This window comes from Pristiophorus japonicus, chromosome 1, assembly GCF_044704955.1.
Source record: "Pristiophorus japonicus isolate sPriJap1 chromosome 1, sPriJap1.hap1, whole genome shotgun sequence".
Lineage (NCBI taxonomy): Eukaryota > Metazoa > Chordata > Chondrichthyes > Pristiophoridae > Pristiophorus > Pristiophorus japonicus.
In genome coordinates, this window is record NC_091977.1 from 360,994,667 (window position 1) to 361,017,983 (window position 23,317).

At 44.4% G+C, this 23,317-nt stretch overlaps 1 protein-coding gene across 1 annotated transcript in view; it reads left to right on the top strand.

Annotated features, from left to right (window-relative positions):
• Positions 1-23,317, top strand: part of csmd3b (CUB and Sushi multiple domains 3b) — a 3,002,015-nt gene that overhangs the window by 1,179,549 nt on the left and 1,799,149 nt on the right. The window contains exon 4 of the mRNA XM_070874966.1: positions 16,217-16,411. Coding sequence (XP_070731067.1) covers positions 16,217-16,411 — 195 coding nt within the window. The remainder of the gene's footprint in view (positions 1-16,216; positions 16,412-23,317) is intronic.

The following is a 23,317-nucleotide window of genomic DNA, read 5'->3' on the forward strand; positions in this document are numbered from 1 at the left end:
ATCCCACTGGGATCCGCAGCCTCGGACGGTGGGAAACCATGGAATGTCCCACCAACACTCGTACCACTCCAGAAAGGGCCTGACACCTCAATGGGCAGCTCCTGCATCTCCTCCAGAGTGAGTACAACAGTGTGGGCTTCATCCATCACCTCCCCCTTCCCCCCATTCTTTTGGTCTGGAAGGTGGGATTGGAAGATGTTCTCCTCTTCAGGCTCATCCATATCTGAATCTTCTTCTGCATCGGCTTCAGCCTCGTCAGCGTTGGCCTCAAGTTCTGCAAAATATAACAAAACTGACAATTAGTTAGCAGCAGAGGAGGGGGCATGGTGGCATGAGTAGGCTCTCTCAGTGCAGGCAGCAGGCTGATTTCAAGGACCACGATGAATGATAGCACATTGCATCAACCGAAGCGTAGCTGACGGAGACATCCCCATGAACCGAAGCATGGCTAATGCACGCAGTGCTTAACATTTAGCAAAGCCAGACAGTGGAATTTGCAGGACTTACCCTCTCCCTGGAGTGTGGGCTCAGCTTGTGCAGTGGTGATTGCTTTTCTTCAGGCAGGACCCATCAAAGCAGTGACCCTCACTTCCAAGGGTGTCAGTGGGTGCAGATTTGCCGGGCCTCCTCCTGTTCGAGTTCTTTCCCTTTTGTCGTGTGCCACCTTCTTCTGCAAAGATGAAAATAGAGACGGTGTCTTTCTGCTGGGTGGGACATATACAGATGGTCACATTTACAATTCCAGTTGAATACATGAAAATATTACTTATACTAACTACTTGACCAAGGTCCTACCACTTCTTTTTGCACTAGCCTCCAGATCTCTGGATGGTTACCATTGTACAGTAATCTTCTGTAAGTTGGTTCCAGCGTTACTTCATTTCTTTTGGTGAAACTTTTATGTGACCTGTGCTGGTGTCCAGCTCATGCCATCTGGCCTCAATTACAGTAACTAGTGCCTCCACTTCATTCTGTAAGAAATTCTTGGTCCTTGAGCCGCGTTGTATCTTGTATTGCAGCTCCCATTTTTGCAATGAGAATTAAAGTTCTCACACACAACTGGCTGTTTAAAAATGGCTGAATGTAGATCGTGAGCTGTACTGAGCATGCACATCCATAGCAATCACATCAAAAACGTATTTTCTTTTCGCGCATGCGCAGAAGGGGAGCATCGTTTTTTTTGACACAGACATTAGGCTCTACCCCCCGAAGCTAAAGGACAGGTTGCGTGGCGTCAAATCAAAAAAATAGAACGGGGAAACTTGCTACTTATTTTTTTGGAATAATTGGTGCCCAAAAAAACAGTACGTCAAAAAACAGCATTGGGGAAAATTGAGCACTATATGTGGCACTTTATCAAATGTCTTTTGAAAGTCCAGATTATATAATTCAGCATCCTCATAATAGTCCTAATGAACATAAATTAAAATTACTATATTTAAAATTAATAAAAACAATATTAACATGATTTATATGATCTAGATTATTTATGTATATATTTATTAGTTTACTGTTAGCTTTGACATGCTCTTCATATATTATCATCATAGGCAGTCACTCGAAATTGGGCAAGACTTGCTTCCACTCTAAAAGTGAGTTCTCAGGTGACTTTACAGTCCAATGTAGGAATTACAGTCTCTGTCACAGGTGGGGCAGACAGTGGTTGAAGGAAAGAGTGGGTGGGGAGCCTAATTTGCCACACGCTCCTTCCACTGCCTGCGCTTGTTTTCTGTATGCTCTCAGCAACGAGACTCAAGGTGCTCAGCGCCCTCCCGGATGCTCTTCCTCCACTTAGGGCAGTCTTTGGCCAGGGATTCTCAGGTGTCGGTGGGGATGTTGCATTTTATCAAGGAGACTTTGAGGGTATCCTTGAAATGTTTCCTCCGCCCACCTGGGGCTCGCTTGCCGTGTCGGAGTTCCGAGTAGAGCGCTTGCTTTGGGAATCTTGTGTTCGGCATGTGAACAATGTGGCCCACCCAACGGAGCTGGTCGAGTGTGGTCAGTGCTTCGATGCTGGGGATGTTGGCTTGGGCAAGGACACTGACATTGTTGCTTCTATCCTCCCAGGCTCTTGCGGAGACATTGTTGATGGTACTCCAGTGCTTTGAGGTGGCTGCTGTATATAGTCCACGTCTCTGAGCCATATCGGAGGGCGGGTATCACTATTGCCCTGTAGACCATAAGCTTGGTGCCAGGTTTGAGGTCTTGGTCTTCAAACACTTTCTTCCTCAAGCGACCGAAGGCTGCGCTGGCACACGAGAAATTATGTTGGACCTCGTCGTCGATGTTTGCCTTGATGCTATGAGGTCCCAGAGGCATGGAAAATGGTCCATGTTGTCCAAGGCCGAGCCGTGGATTTTGATGACCGGGGTTCACTGCTGTGTGGCGGGTCAGCTTGGTGGAGGATCTTTGTCTTTCGGATGTTTAGTGTAAGGCCCATGCTTTTGTATTGCCTCAGTGAAGATGTTGACTATGACTTGGAGTTCAGTCTCTGAATGTGCGCAGACGCAAGCCTCGTCCACATACTGTAGTTCGATGACTGACGTTGGGACAGACTTGGATCTGGCTTGGAGACGACGAAGGTTGCGCAAGTTCCCACTGGTTCTGTAATTTAGTTCCACTCCAGCGGGGAGCTTGTTTAGTGTGAGGTGGAGCATTGCAGTGAGGAAGAGCATGAAGAGGATTGGCGTGATGACAGAGCCCTGCTTGACCCGGTCCGGACATGGATTGAATCTATGGTGGATCCGTTGGTCAGGATCACAGCTTGCATGACGTCGTGGAGCAGGCGGAGGATGGTGACCAACTTTTGGGGGAAGCCGAACCGGAGGAGGACGCTCCATAGACCTTCACGGTTGACAGTGTCAAAGGCCTTTGTATGGTCAAAGAAAGCCATGTACAAGGATTGGTGCTGTTTCCTGCATTTTTCTTGCAGCTGTTGCACCATAAATATCATGTCCATTGTACCCCGTAGTGGACGAAATCCGGACTGTGACTCCGGGAGGAGCTCCTCAGCCACAGGGAGAAGACGGTTGAGGAGGATTCGAGCAACGACTTTCGCAGTGGCTGATAACAGGGAGTTTCCTCTGTAGTTGCCACAGTCGGACCTGTCCGACTTTTTAAAGATGGTCACGATTACTGCATCTCTGAGATCTCCTGGCATGCTCTCCTCTTTCCAGATGCGAGAGATGAGGTCATGCATTTGTGCCAATAGTCCCTCTCCGCCATACTTTAGTGCCTCAGCGGAGATTCCATCCGTTCCCTTTGCCTTGTTGTTCTTGAGCTGGCGGATGGCCTTTTCTTCCTCATGCAGGGCTGGGGTTTTGCTGAGATGATGGCGGGTAGCATGCTGCGGGATGGAGTCGAGTTCACTCGAGTCAAAGACAGAGTCTCTGTTAAGGAGATCTTCGAAGTGCTCCTTCCAGCGGGTCCTGACTGCCTCAGTGTCCTTGACAACAAGGATCAAGATGGCTGCCAGGGTGCCAGTTTCCCAGGGAGCTCCTCTGCTGAACAATTTTATCCCTTGCCACCTGTTGCCATCCTACACCCTTTCTCCCCCAATCTCCCCCTTCCACTGCTTAAGCTCCCCTGGCCCTGATAGCGGGTGCAGTTCTTACCCACAAATCCATGCTGCAAGGGCAGCTAAGTGAGTCCACTGCCCATCCCTCAACCATGCCTGCTCTTCACCTCCATCAGTGAGTGCCAGATCTCCACTCAAACCGATCTTCATCCTACTGGACCTTCCTGCTACCAAGACTTTGCTCCCCCATCAGTTGTGGCCGACTCAGCCTTTCTAACAGGATAATGTAAACTGCATTTTAGATTAATGCTATGCAACAAATTGGACAATCCTACTCAATTGACAACCATATATCATATTTTTATATGGATTAAGGTTGATCTATTACCTGCAATGCTGTCCACCCAATTGTTATACTTTGGATATGCTGTGTGAAAACCCCTGGCAACGCTGAGTAACCAAATCATTTTTATCAACCCCTGACCATTAGAATGGAAACAAGTATGGTCCTATCTGAAGCCAACTAACTTGAGACCATTCTGGGATTGAAGTTTGTACTCTCTAACATCTTACTGGCTACTGCTCTTGTACTTTTGTTGATAATTGAAAAGGGGATCAAATTTATGTATGATGTTTGTGATAGTTTGAAGGATAATTTAGCAATAAAGTTTATTTGTTTGAAGTACTGATGATAATAATTCAGATCGATTCAGGGCTTACATTTTCATACCTCACGGCACCTTAATTACTATGTTTGATTTCAGCTGTTTTCTCAGCAGCATTGGAAATGTCATTAGTGAAACTCAGATGGGTAAAATGAAAAGTTTGCATGCAATTATCCACAGACATTTACATATTTAGCATTATCTTTTACTCTTCGTGGCAGCTTTATGTTTTATATAGTGACAGGTGACAGTTTTGAGGGGCTGGTCTTCAAACACTCTTTTCCTCAGGCGGCTGAAGGCTGCACTGGAGGCAATGTCTGCTCTTGTTGATAAGAGGCTCCCAAGGTATGGGAAATGGTCCATGTTGTCCAGGGCTGCACCATCGATCTTGATGACTTGGGGGAGGTGCTGTTCAGCAAGCTCATGGTCTACAGAGCTGTAATAATACCCACCCTCCTATATGGCTCAGAGACATAGACCATGTAGAGTAGACACCTCAAGTCGCTTAAGAAATACCACCAATGATGCCTCCGCAAGATCCTACAAATCCCCTGGTAGGACAGACGCACCAACATTAGCTTCCTCAACCAGGCCAACATCCCCAGCATTGAAGCACTGACCACACTTGACTAGCTCCGCTAGGCAGGCCATATCGTTCACATGCCAGACACGAGACTCCCAAAGCAAGCACTCTACTCGGAACTCCTTCACGGCAAACGAGCCAAAGGTGAGTAGAGGAAACATTACAGGAACACCCTCAAAGCCTCCCTGAAAAAATGCAACATCCCCACTGACATCTGGGAGTCCCTGGTCAAAGACCACCCTAAGTGGAGGAAGTGCATCTGGGAGAGCGCGGAGTACCTCGAGTCTCATCGGCAAAAGCATGCTGAAATCAAGCGCAGGCAGCGGAAGGAGCGTGTGGCAAACCTGTCTCACCCACCCTTTCCCTCAACGACTATCTGTCCCACCTGTGACAGGGACTGTGGTTCTCGTATTGGACTGTTCAGCCACCTAAGCATTCATTTTAAGAGTGGAAGCAAGTCTTCCTCGATTCCGAGGGACTGCCTATGATGATGGTGATGATAATGACAGGAATGTAGATGGATTGGTTCAGTACAATCATTTCCTTAGAAGATGTGGTAGAGAAATTTCTTATCTACTCTTGTGTTGATCACCACTGAATCAGTGGTCAAGTTGGCCCAGATTTAAAGAAATGCACTATTTGTACCATCTTCTATTTCTTTCTTTAAATCTTTCCTTTTTTCCATAGGATGAAATCCTTGAATTGTTTATGAAGCACATAATCATAGAATTATAGAATGATACAGCCCAGCAGGAGGCCATTCGGCCGATCATTGGCTCTTTGAAAGAGCTATCCAATTAATCCCACTCCCATGCTCTTTCCCCATAGCACTGCACATTTTTTTCATTTTGACTATTTATCTAATTCCCTTTTGAAAGTTACGATTGAATCTGCTTCCGCCATCCTTTCAGGCAGTGTATTCCAGATGATAACAATTCACGGCGTAAATTTTTTTTCTTCATGTTGCCTCTGGTTCTTTTGCCAGTTACGTTAAATCTGTGTCCTCTGGTTACTGACCCTTCTGCCACTGGCAGAACACCTCTATCAAATCTCCTTTTAACTTACATTGCTCTGAGGAGAACAACTCCAGTTTCTCCGAGTAACTGAAGTCTTTCATCCCTGGTACCATTTGAGTAAATCTCCTCTGCACCCTCTCTAAGTCCTTGACATCCTTGTTAAAGTAAGAATGATTTTCCCATAAATTTTGGCTGATCCATCACACATATAATTACTATCTTGGCTTTAGCCAAACTAATGCTTCTTTTTGCTACTTAACATTTGGAAGGGACTGTAAACCATTGGAGGCTATTTTAACCCTGCCAGCCTGGTGCACACTGGTGGATGGGCAGTTAAAATTACCCGTGAGGCTCACCCATCAACTTCCCACTCTCTTCCCGCAGCCTACCATTTAAACCTACATTTCTCAACAGACAAAAAGGGCACCTGCCAGACACTGGCGAGATCCTTCTTTAAATATGCTGATTGGGCTCCGATGATGCCATCAGGGCCCGACTGCTACTTTAACTGTGGGCCTGAGCCAGGAAGTGATTGTAGTTTTTTCTGCCAAATTAATCTAGCGGGAAGAGGCGCTGGAGCCAGAAAAGGCCCAAACAGTTAAGTTTTTTTCTGAGGATTTCAAGCATCTCCTGCCCAGGGTTCCCAACCCCCCCCCTCAAATTCATGATGCTCTCCAGAAACCACCTATCATGGCCGACGACGGACTCCTGCCACGTCCCGCTGGTTTTGGGAAACTGACTGGCAGCGTGTAAATAAGCCCTAGAAGATCACCAGGCCTCACACTGATGGTGTCTGGGGATTTGCTACATGCCATGGCTTCCCTGTCTGCCCAACTCCAGCCACTGGAGAGTTTTCCCAAGGATCCCAATTCACTTCAGTTTTACTGGGGCTTCTTGGTGTCTCATTAATTTGAATGCTGCTTTGTCTCAGATGCTGTCTTTTGGAATAGACATTAAATTAATTCACTGTATGCCTGTTCAAGTGTGGGTAAACATTTGAAGAAGAGCAGTGGAGTTTTCTCGAATTTCAATGCTGCCAAAACAGATTAACAGATTTAATTTGCTGTTTGTGGAATCTTGCTCCGCACAAATTGGCTTTCACTTTGGATCACATAAGAGTGACTACATATCAAAAGTAATTCACTGGTTGTGAAGTGCTTTGGAGTGTGCTGTGGATGTGAAAGCTGCTATATAAATACAGGTTTGTTCATATGCTGTGGCTCAATGGGTAACACACTCAACTCTGAGTCAGAAAGTTGTGTGGTCAAGTCACACTCCAGGAAATTGAGCACATAAATCTAGGCTGACACTCCAGTGCAGTGCTGAGGGAGTGCTACACTGTCGGAGGTGCCATCTTTCAGATGCGACATTAAACCGAGGCCCCATCTGCTCTCTTAGGCGGACATAAAAGATCCAAGGCACTATTTTGAGGAAGAGCAGGGGAGTATCCCTGGTTTCCTAGCCAATATTTGTCCCTCAGTCAACATCAGTAAAACAGATGATCTAGGCATTATCACATTGCTGTTTGTGGGAGCTTGCTGTGCGCAAATTGGTTGCAGTATTTCCTACATTACAACAGTGACACCACTTCAAAAGTACTTCATTGGCTGTGAAGCGCTTTGAGACATCTGGTGGTCATGAAAGGCAATATATAAATATGCAAGTCTTTCTTTTATTTATTTCAGGTTCTACCAATTTTTGTTTTGCTATCTGTAACATTTTTTAAAAGTTAGGATAAAAGCGGGTTATTGTTTTCTAGTTCCCTGTCTGTGAGAATCCTGTAATGGAATTGGCTGCTTAAACAGCTTGTTGATGTCACAGCCGATTGCGTCAGGGATTCCGATTATAATGCACTGAAATCACTTGTGCGTCAAAAAAGGCAAACCTCTTGCCACAGAAATAACGTGATCTTTCTTCGAGGCCAATGGCGAACGTCTTTGCTTCGCCGCTTACCGCAAGGCCAATGAGTTTCTTAAAATTTATGGGAGCCATGCGAAGCAGGATTGTTTGTATATTACCCTGGTAAGGCAATAGAAAGATGTACACCTCACAGTATGCCCAGATAAGCTTATGAGACTGGTTGGCGATGAGTGGACTTGTCTCGGGACTTTTCAGCGACTGCCAATTTAAGATAAGTTTTTTATGAACTCAGATTGCTCCTCCTCCACAGCACTCGCAATTGCTCTGTCCTAACACAGTTTGAAATGTGTTCGAAGGCAGTAAAGCATCACGGAATTTAAATAACGCAGTAAATGTAGAAATGAAGCTTGTGTAGTTTACTAATACTTTTCTATCAATGAGCTCAGTTACTGCCTTGGAATATAGAAACATAGAAATTAGGTGTAGGAGCAGGCCATTTGACCCCTCGAGCCTGTACCGCCATTCAATAAGATCATGGCTGATCATTCAACCTCAGTTCCCCTTTCCTGCTTTCTTTCCATACCCCTTGATCCCTTTGGCCGTAAGGGCCATATCTAACTCCTTTTTGAATATATCTAACGAACTGGCCTCACAACTTTCTGCGGTAGAGAATTCCACAGGTTAACCACTCATTGAGTGAAGAAGTTTCTCCTCATCTCGGTCCTAAATGGCTTACCCTTTATTCTTAGACTGTGACTCCTGGTTCGAGAACTCCCCAGCAAAGGGAGCATTCTTCCTGCCTCTAACCTGTCCAATCCCGTCAGAATTTTATATATTTCCATGAGATCCCCTCTCATTCTTCTAAACTCCAGTGGATACAAGCCCAGTGGATCCAGTCTCTCCTCATATGTCAGTCCTGCCATCCCGTGAATCAGTCTGGTGAACCTTCGCTGCACTCCCTCAACAGCAAGAACATCCTTCCTCAGATTAGGAGACCAAAACTAAACACAATATTCCAGGTGTGGCCTCACCAAGGCTCTGTGCAACTACAGTAAGACCTCCCTGCTCCTATACGCAAATCCTCTAGCTATGAAGTCCAAGATTCCATTTGCCTTCCTCATCGCCTGCTGTACCTGCATGCCAAACTTCAATGGCTGATGTAACATGACACCCAGGTGCCGTTGCACCTCCCCTTGTCCTAATCTGTCACCATTCAGATAATATTCTGCCTTCCTGTTTTTGCCACCAAAGTGGATAACCTCACATTTATCCACATTATACAGCATCTGCCATGCATTTGCCCACTCACTGAACCTGTCCAAGTCACCCTGCAGCCTCTTAGCATTCTCCTGACAGCTCACACCACCATCCAGCTTAGTGTCATGTGCAAACTTGGAGATATTACATTCAATTCCTTCATCTAAATCATTGATGTATATTGTAAATAGCTGAGGTCCCAGCACTGAACCCTGAGGCACCCCAAAGGTCACTGCCTGCCATTCTGAAAAGGACTCGTTTATTCTGACTCTCTGCTTCCTGTCTGCCAACCAGTTCTCTATCCACGTCAATACATTACCCCCAATACCATGTACTTTAATTTTGCACACTAATCTCTTGTGTGGGATCTTGTCAAAAGCCTTTTGAAAGTCCAAATACACCACATCCACTGGTTCGCCCTTGTCCACTCTATTAGTTACATCCTCAAAAAGTTCTAAAAGATTTGTCAAGCATGATTTCCCTTTCATAAATCCATGCTGACTTGGACCGATCTTGTCACTGCTTTCCAAATGCGCTACTATTTCATCTTTAATGATTGATTCCAACATTTTCCCCACTACTGATGTCAGGCTAACCGATCTATAATTTGCTGTTTACTCTCTCCCTCCATTTTTAAAAAATGTGGTTACATTTGCTACCCTCCAGTCCATAGGAACTGATCCAGATTCGACAGACTGTTGGAAAATGATCACCAATGCTTCCACTATTTCTAGGGCCACTTCCTTAAGTACTCTGGGATGCAGCCTATCAGGCCCCGAGGATTTATCAGCCTTCAATCACATCAATTTCCCTAACACAATTTCTTGACTAACATGGATTTCCTTCAGTTCCTCCTTTTGTTAGACCCTCGAACCCCTAGTATTTCCAGAAGGTTATTTGTGTCTTCCTTAGTGAAGCCAGTCCAAAGTATTTGTTCAATTGGTCCGCCATTTCTTTGTTCCCCATTATAAATTCACCTGATTCTGACTGTAAAGGATCTACGTTGGTCTTTACTAATCTTTTTTTCTTCACATATCTATAGAAGCTTTTGCAGTCAGTTTTTATGTTCTCATCAAGCTTCCTCTCATACTCTATTTCCCCCTCCTAATTAGACTCTTTGCCCTCCTCTGCTGAATACTACATTTCTCCCAGTCCTCAGGTTTGCTGCTTTTTCTGGCCAATTTACATGCATCTTCCTTGGATTTAACACTACCCTAATTTCCCTTGTTAGCCACGGTTGGGCTACCTTCCCCGTTTTATTTTTATTCCAGACAGGGATGTGCAATTGTTGAAGTTCATCCATGTAATCTATAAATGTCTGCCATTGCCTATCCACTGTCAACCCTTTATGTTTCATTTGCCAATCTATCCCTGAAAATTCACATCTCATACCATCGAAGTTACCTTTCCTTAAGTTTAGGACCCAAGTCTCTGAATGAGCACTGTCACTCTCCATCTTAATAAAGAATTCTACCATAATATGGTCACTCTTCCCCTCGCACAACAAAATTGCGAATTTGTCCTCTCTCATTACACAACACCCATTCAAGGATGGCCAGCTCTCTAGTTGGTTTCTCGACATATTGGTCTAGAAAGCCATCCCTAATACACTCCAGGAAATCCTCCTCCACCACCGCATTGCTACCAGCTTGGTTAGCACAATCTATATGTAGATTAAAGTCGCCCATGATAACTGCTGTAATTTTATTGCACGCATCCCTAATTTCTTGTTTGATGCCATCCCCAACCTCACTACTACTGTTTGGTGGTCTGTACACAACTCCCACGAGCATTTTCTGCCCTTTGGTGTTCCACAGCTCTACCCATACAGATTCCACATCATCCAAGTTAATGCCCTTTCTTACTATTGCATCAATTTCCTCTTTAACCAGCAACGCTACCCCACCTCCTTTTCCTTTCTGTCTATCCTTCCTGAATGTTGAATACCCCTGGATGTTGAGTTCCCAGCCTTGGTCATCCTGGAGCCATGTCTCCGTAATCCCATCTCCTGATCTTGGTCTTAAATGGCCTACCCCTTTTCCTTAGACTGTGACCCCTGGTTCTGAACTTCCCCAACATCGGGAACATTCTTCCTGCATCTAATCTGTCCAGTCCCATCAGAATTTTATACGTTTCTATGAGATCCCCTCTCATTCTTCTAAACTCCAGTGAATAAAGACTCAGTCGATCCAGTCTCTCCTCATATGTCAGTCCTGCCATCCCGGGAATCAGTCTGGTAAACCTTCGCTGTACTCCCTCAATAGCAAGAATGTTCTTCCTCAGATTCGGAGACCAAAACTGAACAAATATTCCAGGTGAGGCCTCACCAAGGCCCTTTACAACTGCAGTAAGACCTCCCTGCTCCTAAACTCAAATCCCCTAGCTATGAAGGCCAACATGCCATTTGCCTTCTTCACCGCCTGCTGTACCTGCATGCTAACTTAGAATGACTGATGTACCATGACACCCAGGTCTCGTTGCACCTCTCCTTTTCCTAATCTGCTGCCCTTCAGATAATATTCTGCCTTCACGTTTTTGCCACTAAAGTGAATAACCTCACATTTGTCCACATTATACTGCATCTGCCATGCATTTGCCCACTCACCGAACCTGTCCAAGTCACCCTGCAGCCTTTTAACATCCTCCTCAAAGCTCACACCACCATCCAGCTTAGGGTCATCTGCAAACTTGGAGATATTACATTCAATTCCCTCATCTAAATCATTAATGTATATTGTAAATAGCTGGGGTCCCAGCACTGAACTCTGCGGCACCCCACTGTTCACTGCCTGCCATTCTGAAAAGGATTTGTTTATTCCAACTCTGCTTCCTGTCTGCCAACCAGTTCTCTATCTACGTCAATACATTACCCCCAATACCATGTGCTTTAATTTTGCACACTAATCTCTTGTGTGGGACCTTGTCAAGAGCCTTTTGAAAGTCCAGATACAACACATCCACTGGTTCTCCCTTGTCCACTCTACCGATTACATCCTCAAAAAATTCGAGAAGATTTGTCAAGCTTGATTTCCCTTTCATAAATCCATGCTGACTTGAACCGTTCCTGTCACTGCTTTCCAAATGCGCTGCTATTTCATCTTTAATAATTGATTCCAACATTTTCTCCACCACCGATGTCAGGCTTACTGGTCTATAATTTACGGTTTACTCTCTCCCTCCTTTTTTAAAAAGTGGTGTTACATTAGCTACCCTCCAGTCCATAGGAACTGATCCAGAGTCAATCGAATGTTGGAAAATGATCACCAATGCATCCACTATTTCTAGGGCTACTTCCTTAAGTACTCTGGGATGCAGCCTATCAGGCCCTGCAGATTTATTGGCCCTCAATCCCATCAATTTCCCTAACACAGGGTGACTTGGACAGGTTAGGTGAGTGGTAAATTCTAAGATTATGCCCTCTAGTTCTCGTCTCCCTTATCAGTGGAAACATCCTCTTTGCATCCACCTTGATGGTCTAACAGGGAGCTTTGACTTGACATTTGAAGCTGTCAAGTTATCAGCTGATTCAATGGCCAATGACCTCCCGCCTCAGCTTCACAGACAAGGTCTCGGCACAGCGGGAAAATAATGAGCGACCTGTTAAATCAACACATTTCTCAGTAGCTATGAATCTTGGAAACTGGGTTATGCTGCAGATTAAATGTTGTTCTTTGACCTCTGGGAGAAAGGAAAAGCTTTGTTCTGCTTCTAACATTGGGTGTCTGAAAGAGAAATGGGTCCATTCTCCAGCACCAACATTCATCACCTCATATGTACAACCTTCAATTAAAAATGGTTATTTAAAAAGATAGGCCACTTTTGAGCCAGAGTTAGACCATCATGGTGCAGACAATAGAAACATCACAGAAACATAGGGCCCAAGTTTCCACATGATTTGTGCCTGATTTTTAGGAGCAACTGATGGAGAACGGACATCTTAGAAATTGCAATTCTCCACATTTTTTTTTCTGCAGTTCTAGTCAGGTAGAACTGTTCTACTTTGGAACAGAATTTTTTCTTCAAAAAGGGGCGTGTCCGGCCACTGACGCCTGATTTCAAAGTTTCCACAGTGAAAACATACTCCAAACTAACTTAGAATGGAGCAAGTGAAGATTTTTGTAGAACTGAAAAAACCTGTTCTACACATTAAAAAATCAGGCGCAGGTTACAAATTAGGCGTCCAGAACGAGGTGGGGGGGGGAGGGTGGGGGGAAGGGAAGTCATTAAATTCTACAATAAATCCTTATTTATACTTCTACAAATATTATACAAATAAATCCAACCTGAATAAACATTTATAAGCAAAGAAAAGATTAAATAAACCATCTTCCTACCTGTGTGAAAGTGCTTCAGCCAGCCTCACAAGTTCGTTCGTTCGTTCCCGATGGCATTGGGGGAGGAGGAAGCCGTTCCCGACGGCAGGAGGGAGGGAGTGCGGGCCCGCCCGCCCGAACGCAGCGGGGGGGGCGGGGGAGGAAGCCGTTCCCGACGGCGGGAGGGAGGGAGTGCGGGCCCGCCCGCCCGAACGCAGCGGGGGGGGGGGGTGGGGGAGGAAGACGTTCCCGACGGCAGGAGGGAGGGAGTGCGGGCCCGATCGACCGAACACAGCGGGGGAGGGGGGAGGAAGCCGTTCCAGACGGCGGGCGGGAAGGAGACAGTGAGAAGGCTGCAGGAAGCCTCAGTGCTGATGGCAATGTGTTTTTATTAAAAAATGTTCAAAAATTAAACGGCTACAAAGAACTACAAAAATGGCCGAGTGCCAATGTTTCCTTCACACTGCACGTGCGCGAACGCTCCAACGCGCACGCGCAGGGTTGCCGGCAGGAAAAAAACTAATTTAAATAGTACCCGCCCCCTCCCACTTACAAAATCGGCGCGAGTGTAGGCTCCGCCCCCCTGGGCGCCACGCCAAACAGACAAGGAGCTGCAGGGCTCTCCAGAATCGCGAGTTTTTTTTACGGCGCCATTTTAGGCGCGAAAAACGGGCGCCCAGCTCGGAGGGGCGCCCGTTTTTTATCGTGTGGAAACTTGGGCCCTTTGAAACATAGAAAATAGGTGTAGGAGTAGGCCATTCGGCCCTTCGAGCCTGCACCACCATTCAATGAGTTCATGGCTGAACATGCAACTTCAGTACCCAATTCCTGCTTTCTCGCCATACCCCTTGATCCCCCTAGTAGTAAGGACTACATCTAACTCCTTTTTGAATATATTAAGTGAATTGGCCTCAACAACTTTCTGTGGTAGAGAATTCCACAGGTTCACCATTCTCTGGGTGAAGAAGTTTCTCCTCATCTCAGTCCTGAATGGCTTACCCCTTATCCTTAGACTGTGACCTCTGGTTCTGGACTTCCCCAACATTGGAACATTCTTCCTGTAAGTGCCCAGAAGGTGAAGTACTGCTCCTCACTCTCCTGTTGCGCTTGCCCTACGCTTGCCCGTTGACCTCCAGATTATTCCACCTGAGTTCGTGCGGGAGTTGGGTCTGGAGTATGATCATTTTAAAATGGCTTGGGCCTCACGTCGTGACTCGGGGCCAGCCTCCCACTCACCCTTTGAGCGTTACATTGATTTCTCGCCTGAGTTAAAATTGGAATTCCAATCTTTGCCATGCATGACATTGTGAATGCTTGACATTGTCACAGAATGCAATTCTGATTATTTAGCGAATGCAGGCTCGACAACAGAATGCAATGAGAAGAAATGTCTCATTCCCTGCATTGAAATGCCTCATTTTGGCAGACAGAATAAAGTAAATTGCTTATTCAGTCAATTCAATAGTGACTGTTCAGTCTCATAACTCAGAAAATTGAAAAATGGTTTCTGTTGTATGCAAACATTGTATTACAAACATGCAGTGGATTGTTAACACCTAGCAATTCTATCCCTTGAGTCGTTTGCTATCTGAATGTAGTACAATATGTATCATTTACAAGTAAGCAACCACAAATTATTTCTTGATAACAATCATGGTTACAGAAATTCCCCTGGGTTTCTTCCATTCTGTTGCTTTAACTTTGGTCGAGGTTTGGCTGAAGCTTCACCTATGTGCGTAACCTAGTTTCTAGTGAAGTTATGATGGCGGAGTGAGAGAAGTCCCATGGAAATTTACCCCCATGGTGATTACATAATAAATCTTCATTACTGGCCTAATATATTAACTCAGAGGATATTTCTGTCAAGGTTGCATTGTGAGGCACTGCATGTAAAATAACAGACTACAAATTGAACAAAACTACCTAAAACACAAGGGAATGGTAATTCGGTCGGGCCTCTGTTGTGGCGTTAACCCGGGCGGAGTAGTAAATTTTGCACCGGGAAATGGTTTGCGTTGCCAACTGCAAAATTTACCAGCTGGGTCCTGAGGGTGTGGCGGAGCACCAAAGGAGGCGTTCCACACTCTTTTAGGGCGCTAGTCCGGCTGAGCAAATGAAAATCCCGAGGTAAACAGCCGGCATCCGAGCGCCCAAAAAGAGGCTTCCATGAAAAAAAAACACCAAAAACATTCCCAATACTTTCCTGACGCCACACCCACATGAATTGCAAAAGTTAAAAAATAAAAAACAATTATACTTATCTTAGGTACACATTACTTCCCTCACTGCGTCCGCTGCAGCTGGAACTGCGAGCCTTCACAGGCAATCCCACTAGGGTGCGCTGTGGGCCGCTACTGATCGGGTGAGTTTCAAATTTCCAGCCATGTCTCAACCAAGGGCGTTGCACATCGGCTCGCCTCTCCCGCGCGGTACTGTTCCGCGTCCCTGTAATCCCGGCACCGAATGTCCCAGCAGGGCGCTGGTAGCTGGCCGCCCACCCGGAAATGCTTTTCGCCACCATTACCGTCCCCCCGGGGCCAAAACAGAGGCAGTAACCTACTGAAAATCCAGCCCAAGCAGTTTAAACAAAATGGAGTGATTTTGGAGATTATGCAGTTGCACAGGTTTACAAATGAAGTATGACCGTTTGACTGAGAAATCAGGACCATTGTTCATCAAAGCCTAGCTTCAGTCAGGTGAGGAGGGGAAAAATGGATGGGATAAAAATTACTTTGTAAATGTAAATTGTAATAATTAGAACCTAATGCTGACTACCAATATGCTGTCTCCCTAAGCACTAGACACAATGGGGTACAATTTTCTCCAATTGTTAATGAGTGAAAAAGTCCCTGCGAATGTAAAGTGGATTTTCCTAATTTATATTTGCATCAACTTTTTCATTCATATAATTAGCCAAAGAAAGATATGCCCAAATGTTCATCAGAGGATGGATTATTTTGGAATCTACTGTTGAACTCAATTTTCATTTTTTTTTTCTTGGATAGAGTTGCAAAGCAGTACTTGTGGAAACCCTGGTGTACCACATGGAGGCATCGTTCATGGTACAAGCTTTGATATTGGAGACAAGATGACATACTCCTGTGTGAATGGTTATATCCTCGATGGACATCCTCAACTAACCTGTATGGCCAGCTCAGGGAATACTGCATCATGGGATTTTCCTGTTCCCATTTGTAAGGGTGAGTAAAATGAATTCCATCAATTTATTACTTGAGAAATCTGGAAGAACTACTCACGATTCGCTAATGTTGTTTGATGCTGTCTTGTATTTTATAATGCTATTTTATTTTCTTACATTAAATTATTACACTGCAAACATGTGCTTTAGATTGGAGTAGATCTTTCCCTTAGAACTCAATTCTGGCACATGTTGGATACCTTATTAAAATACAGAATTTGAATCCTGAACCTACACCGCAGAATTTATTGCTAAGATAATATTGCTTCTCTCATTTTGTATGAACTGGTTTCACTTTATGAGGTAATCAGTAGCACAGATGATATTGAGGACTGTAGTTCAGATTTGACCCTATATACAATCAATGAAACAGGAACAATGGAAATGTAATAATATTGAAAATGTGTATTCAAGGTAAAAAGCTCTGTTTACCATGACTTGAATAAGAGATACTTGTCTAAATTTGTTTTAAAAAATCCCTATTCGTGATTTAGATTAGGGGTTTCATTTTCTCTTGGTGGATTTTAATACTCTCTGATTTTTCTCATTCTTCAAAAGTAAACCATTGTGATTTTTGAAAGATTAAACATTTTGTTGTGCACGATGTAACTGAACTTGATACAAACAAACAATGAATTTTACACAAAAAAAATGTAATCCTGTTATGAAACTGTTGGAAATCAATCTGTAGACTCGCAGTGATCTTTCAGAACCCAATTATTTATTGTTCTGCACCTGCAAATGATTTAAGGGTGAATTTTCCCAAACTCTTGATCTGCTTTTGAATTTTTATTTCAAGGAAATATCCTTATATTTGCAGAGAATATGCTGAAACTGAATAACTTTTCTAATGTAATACATAGGATTACATAGAATATAGTCACATAAACAGGCCATTCCACCCAACTAGTCCATGCTGGCATTTATGCTCCACTCATCTAACTCTGTCAGTATAACCCGAGAATCGTAGAATGGTTACAGCATGGAAGAAGGCCATTCGGCCCATCGAGCCCATGCCGACACTCATTTAGTCCCACTCCCCTGCCTTTTCTGCGTAGCCCTGCAAAATTTTCCTTCAGATACTAATCCAACTCCCTTTTGAAAGATGGAATTGAGTCTGCCCCCACCACCCTTTCAGGAAATGCATTCCAGATATTAACGACTCGCTCCGGGAAAAGTTTTTTATTTCATCGTTTTTGATTCTTTTGCATCGTATTTCAACGAGTACACAAACATCACAAATTACTTCTTTTCCCCATGGCAGCTGTTGATGATTTAGCCATTTCCATTTACACCTCGTCTAGACTCATCTTTTGTTTCTTAACTCGCCCCATTATCATCTCCTTTTGCCTTGGATCATCATCCCTTTTGTCTCTTAATCTCTTCTGCCTTCCGTCCTCTAACATACCTTCCCTTTTGTTCTTTTCTCCTACACGATCAAAAATCTGTTACATCTCAAACTTTTCCAGTTCTGACGAAGGGTCATCGACCTGAAACATTAACTCTGTTTCTCTCTCCAAGAATGCTGCCTCACCTGCTGAGTTTTTCCAGCATTTTCTGTTTTTATTTCAGATTTCAAGCCTCTGCATCATTTTGCTTTTGAATTACAAATCACTTAATTACAATTACCAAAGAGAAGAGCTTCAATTTTTTTCTATTTTGTTTGGCCCTTTGTTACTTGAGGCATTCCTGACATCCAGATCACTGGTCAAATCACAGACAGAAGAGGAGGACTAGGCCGGTAGTGCAGAAGTCCCCTGAGTCCATCTCGCTCTCCAACCAATATTCTCTTGAGTACCGGTGGGGGCGATGGTGCATCTGGGGAGTGCAGCCAGAGCCAAGACCACGGCACCAGGGGTGGCTCAGCTGCACAGGGGGGGAGGAAAAAGAATGGAAGAGCTATAGTAGTAGGGGATTCAATAGTCAGGGGAGCAGACAGGGGTTTCTGCAGCCACAGACGTGACTCCAGGATGGTATGTTGCCTCCCTGATGCTAGGGTCAAGGATGTCACCGAGTGGCTGCAGGACTTTCTGGGAGGAGAGGGTGAACAACCAGAGGTCATGGTCGATATCAAGAGAGATTAATCTTGATTAAAAAGCAAGACCTCAAAGGTAGTAATCTCCGGATTACTCCGATGCCACGAGCTAGTGAGTACAGAAATATGAGGAGAGAGCAGATGAATGCGTGGCTGGAGAGATGGTGCAGGCGGGAGGGCTTTAGTTTCCTGAGGCATTGGGACTTCTTCTGGGGGAGGTGGGACCTGTACAAGCCGGAAGGTTTGCAGCTCAACAGAGCCGGGACCAATATCCTCATGGAGGTTGGTTGCTAGTGCTTTTGTTAAGGGTTTAAACTAGTTTGGCAGGGGGATGGGAACCTGAGAATAGATTCAGTGGGGAGGGGAGTAAAACTGGAATTAGAAAGCAAAAATGTAGAAAGTGAGTTTGAAGGAGAAAGGAAGAAAGCAGGAAAAAAGGGTAAAGAAACACATTTAAAAGCTCTTTGTCTAAATGCACGTTGCATTCGTAACAAAATAGATGAGTTGACGGCATAAATAGATACAAATGGACATGATCTGATAGCCATTACAGAGACATGGTTGCAATGTGACCAGGACTGGGAAATAAATAATCAGGGGTATTTGACAATTCGGAATAACAGACAGAAAGGAAAAAGTGGGGTAGCACTGTTAATAAAGAATGGGATCAGTGCGTTAGTGAGAAATGATATTGGCTCAGAGGATCAAAATGAAGAATCAGTTCGGGTTGAGATAAGGAATAATAAATGGAAAAAGTCGCTGGTGGGTGTAGTCTATAGGCTCCCTAACAGGAGCTACACTGTTGGACGGACTATAAATCAAGAAATAATGGAGGCTTGTGATAAAGGAACAGCAATAATCATGGGTGATTTTAACCTTCATATTGATTGGACAAAGCAAATTGGCCAGGGTAGCCTTGAGGAGGTGTTCATAGAGTATATCCAGGAGAGTTTTCTTGAACAGTGTGTTGTGGAACCAACCAGGGAGCAGATCTTAGATCTAGTACTGTGTAATGAGGCAGGATTAATAAATGATCTTGTAGTAAAAGATCCTCTCGGAATGAGTGACCATAATATGGTTGAATTTCAAATTCATTTGGAGGGTTAGAAAGTTGGTCCTAAGCTTAAATAAAGGAGACCACAAAGGTATGAGGGCAGAGTTGGCTAAAATGGACTGGGAAAATAGACTAAAGTATGGGACGGTTGATGAGCAGTGGCACATATTTAAGGAGATATTTCATAACTCGCAACAAAAATATATTCCAATGAGAAGTAATGACTGTAAGAGAAGGGATAACTAAGGAAATAAGTGAGGGTATTAAATTGAAAACAAAGGCATACAATGTGGCCAAGACTAGTGGGAGGCCAGAGGATTGGGAAATTTTTAAAAGCCATTAAGAGATGGAAGATAGATTATGAAAGTAAACTAGCACAAAATGTAAAAACAGATAGTCAGCGTTTCTACAGGTACATAAAAAGGAAAAGAGTGGCTAAAGTAAATGTTGGTCCCCTAGAGAATGAGTCAATAGAGGGAAGTGACCGGGGCCCAGAACAGGTGTGAGTTTGGGGCCCAGAAGAGGCGAGGGCCCAGGGGCAGCACGAGCCAGCCTACACTGCGATATGTGTGCGCGCTCGGTCTGTGCAGCAGAGCTGGTCTCCAGTTAGTCTTGGGTAATCCTTGCCACTGGACCAAGACCTAGCTCTGTCAAGCCCGTGTGGTGGCTGGTGTGCAACGGTCACCACACGTTAAAAAAATCCAAGCACAGGCATCTTCCATCCTTCACGATATAGTTCGGGATCTGGAATATTAGGTCCTTCATTGAAACACCTGTGAACTCATTCCTTTTTGGCATGGAAGCAAGTCATCCTCGCTTCGAGGGACTACCTATGATGATGATGTGACTGGGGAATTAATAATGGAGAAGAGGGAAATGGCAGAGACGTTGAACAAATATTTTGAATCGGTCTTCACAGTAGAAGACACTGAAAACATCCCAATAGTGGATAATGAAGGGGCTGTAGGTAAGGAGGAACTTAATACAATCACTATCAGTAATGAAGTAGTACTAGGTAAAATAATGGGACTAAAGATGGACAAGTCCCCTGGACCTAATGCCTTATATCCTAGGGTCTTAAGAGAAGTGGCTGCAGAGATAGTGGTTGCATTGGTGTAATCTAGCAAAATTCCCTGGATTCTGGGGCGGTCCCAGCAGATTGGAAAACGCAAATGTAATGCCCCTATTTAAAAAGGGGGGCAGACGAAAAGCAGGAAACTATAGACCAGTTAGCCTAACATCTGTTGTTGGGAAAATGCTGGAGTTCATTATTAAGGAAGCAGTGGAGGGACATTTGGAAAAGCATAATTCAACCACGCAGCGTCAGCATGGTTTTATGAAAGGGAAATCATGTTTGACAAATTTGCTGGAGTTCTTTGAGGATGTTATGAGCAGGGTGGATAAGGGAGAATCAGTGGACTTGATACATTTGGATTTCCAGAAGGCATTCGATAAGGTGCCACATTGGAGGTTACAGCACAAGATAAAAGCTCACGGGGTTGGGGGTAATATATTAGCAGGGATAGAGGATTGGCTAACTAACAGAAAACAGAGATTCGGGATAAATGGGTCATTTTCCTGTTGGCAAACAGTGACTAGTGGGGTGCCGCAGGGATTGGTGCTGGTCCTCAACTATTAACAATCTATATTAATGACTTGGATGAAGGGACAGCGTGTAATGTAGCCAAGTTTGCTGATGATACAAAGATGGGTGGGAAAGCAAATTGTGAAGAGGACACAAAAATATGCAAAGGGATATAGACAGGCTCAGTGAATGGGCAAAAATTTGCCAGATGGAGTATAATGTGAGAAAATGTGAGGTTATCCACTTTGGCAGAAATAATAGAAAAGGAAATTATAATTTAAATGGAGAAAAATTGCAAAGTGCTGCAGTACAGAGAGACCTGGGTGTCCTTGTGCATAAAACACAAAAAGTTAGTATGCAGGTACAGCAAGTAATCAGGAAGGCAAATGAAATATTGGTCTTCATTGCAAGGAGGATAGAGTTTAAACACTACAACTGTACAGGGTATTGGTGAGGCCACACCTGCTGTACTGCATACAGTTTTGGTCTCTGTATTTAAGGAAGGATATACTTGCATTGGCGGCTGTTCAGAGAAAGTTCACTAAGTTGATTCCAGAGATCAGGGGGTTGATTTATGAGGATATGTTGAGTAGGTTGGGCCTATACACATTGGAGTTCAGAGGAATGAGAGGTGATCTTATCGAAACATATAAGATAATGAGAGAGCTTGACATGGTAGATACAGAGAGGATGTTTCCCCTCATGGGGGAATCTAGAACTAGGGGACATAGTTTCAGAATAAGGGGTCTCCCGTTTAAAACTGAGATGAGGTGAAATTTCTTCACTCAGAGGGTTGTAAATCTATGGAATTCTCTGCCCCAGAGAGCTGTGGATGCTAGGTTATTGAATATATTTAAGGCGGAGATAGACAGATTTTTGAGCGATAAGGGAATAAAGGGTTATCGGGAGGGGGCGGGGAAATGGAGCTGAGTCCATGATGAGATCAGCCATGATCTTATTGAATGGTGGAGCAGGCTCGAGGGGCCAGGTGGCCTACTCCTGCTCCTATTTCTTATGTTTCTTATGTTTCTTAAATGCCCCATATTGCAACAGACATTCAGATACTACTGGACAAACTGGATATGTTTTCTTCTGCTCATATTAACGAAAGGAGGAGAAATTATTCCATTATAATAAAAGATACATTTAATTGACACACCCAGGCACATGTATGGCATTAGCCCATAATCCTGTTTAAATTTAGCGAATCAAAAATATTACTTGAGTAGATATCACAGTCTTACACTTGACTTGGTTTCAGCTACCTAAGATTCTAATAATAGTTAGTGTCTCTTGCTTTCATTATCTTCCTTTTCATATTGTAGCAACATAGTGCCAAACCATTAATGACAACTATAAGGATGAGCAGGCTGGGTCTCTTTGCTCTTGGAAAAAGAAGGCTGAGAGGTGACCTAATTGAGGTCTTTAAAATTATGAAAGCTTTTGAAAGTGTAGATATAAAGAGAGTCTTTCCATTTGTGGGGTAGAGCAAAACTAGAGATCATCAATATAAGATAGTCATTATTATCATCATAGGCAGTCCCTCGGAATCGAGGAAGTCTTGCTTCCACTCCTGAAGTGAGTTCTTTGGTGGCTGAACAGTCCAATACGAGAGCCACAAACTCTGTCACAGGTGGGACAAATAGTCGTTGAGGGAAGGAGTGGGTGGGACTGGTTTGCCGCATGCTCTTTCTGCTATCTGCGCTTGATTTGTGCATGCGCTCGGCGTTGAGACTCAAGGTGCTCAGTGCCCTCTCGGATGCACTTCCTCCACTTAGGGCGGTCTTGGGCCAGGGACTCCCAGGTGTCAGTGGGGATGTCGCACTTTATTAGGGAGGCTTTGAGGGTGTCCTTGCAACGTTTCCGCTGCCCACCTTTGGCTGGTTTGCCGTGAAGGAGCTCCGACTAGAGCGCTTGCTTTGGGAGTCTCATGTCTGGCATGTGAACTATGTGGCCTGCCCAGCGAAGCTGATCGAGTGGTCAGTGCTTCAATGCTGGGGATGTTAGCCTGGATGGGGTCACTGATGTTGGTGCGCCTGTCCTCCCAGGGGATTTGTAGAATCTTGCGGAGACATCGTTGATGATATTTCTCCAGCAACTTGAGGTGTCTGCTGTACATGGTCCATGTCTCTGAGCCATACAGGAGGGCAGGTATTACTACAGTCCTGTAGACCATGAGCTTGGTGGCAGTTTTGTGGGCCTGGTCTTCAAACACTTTTTTCCTCAGGCGGCC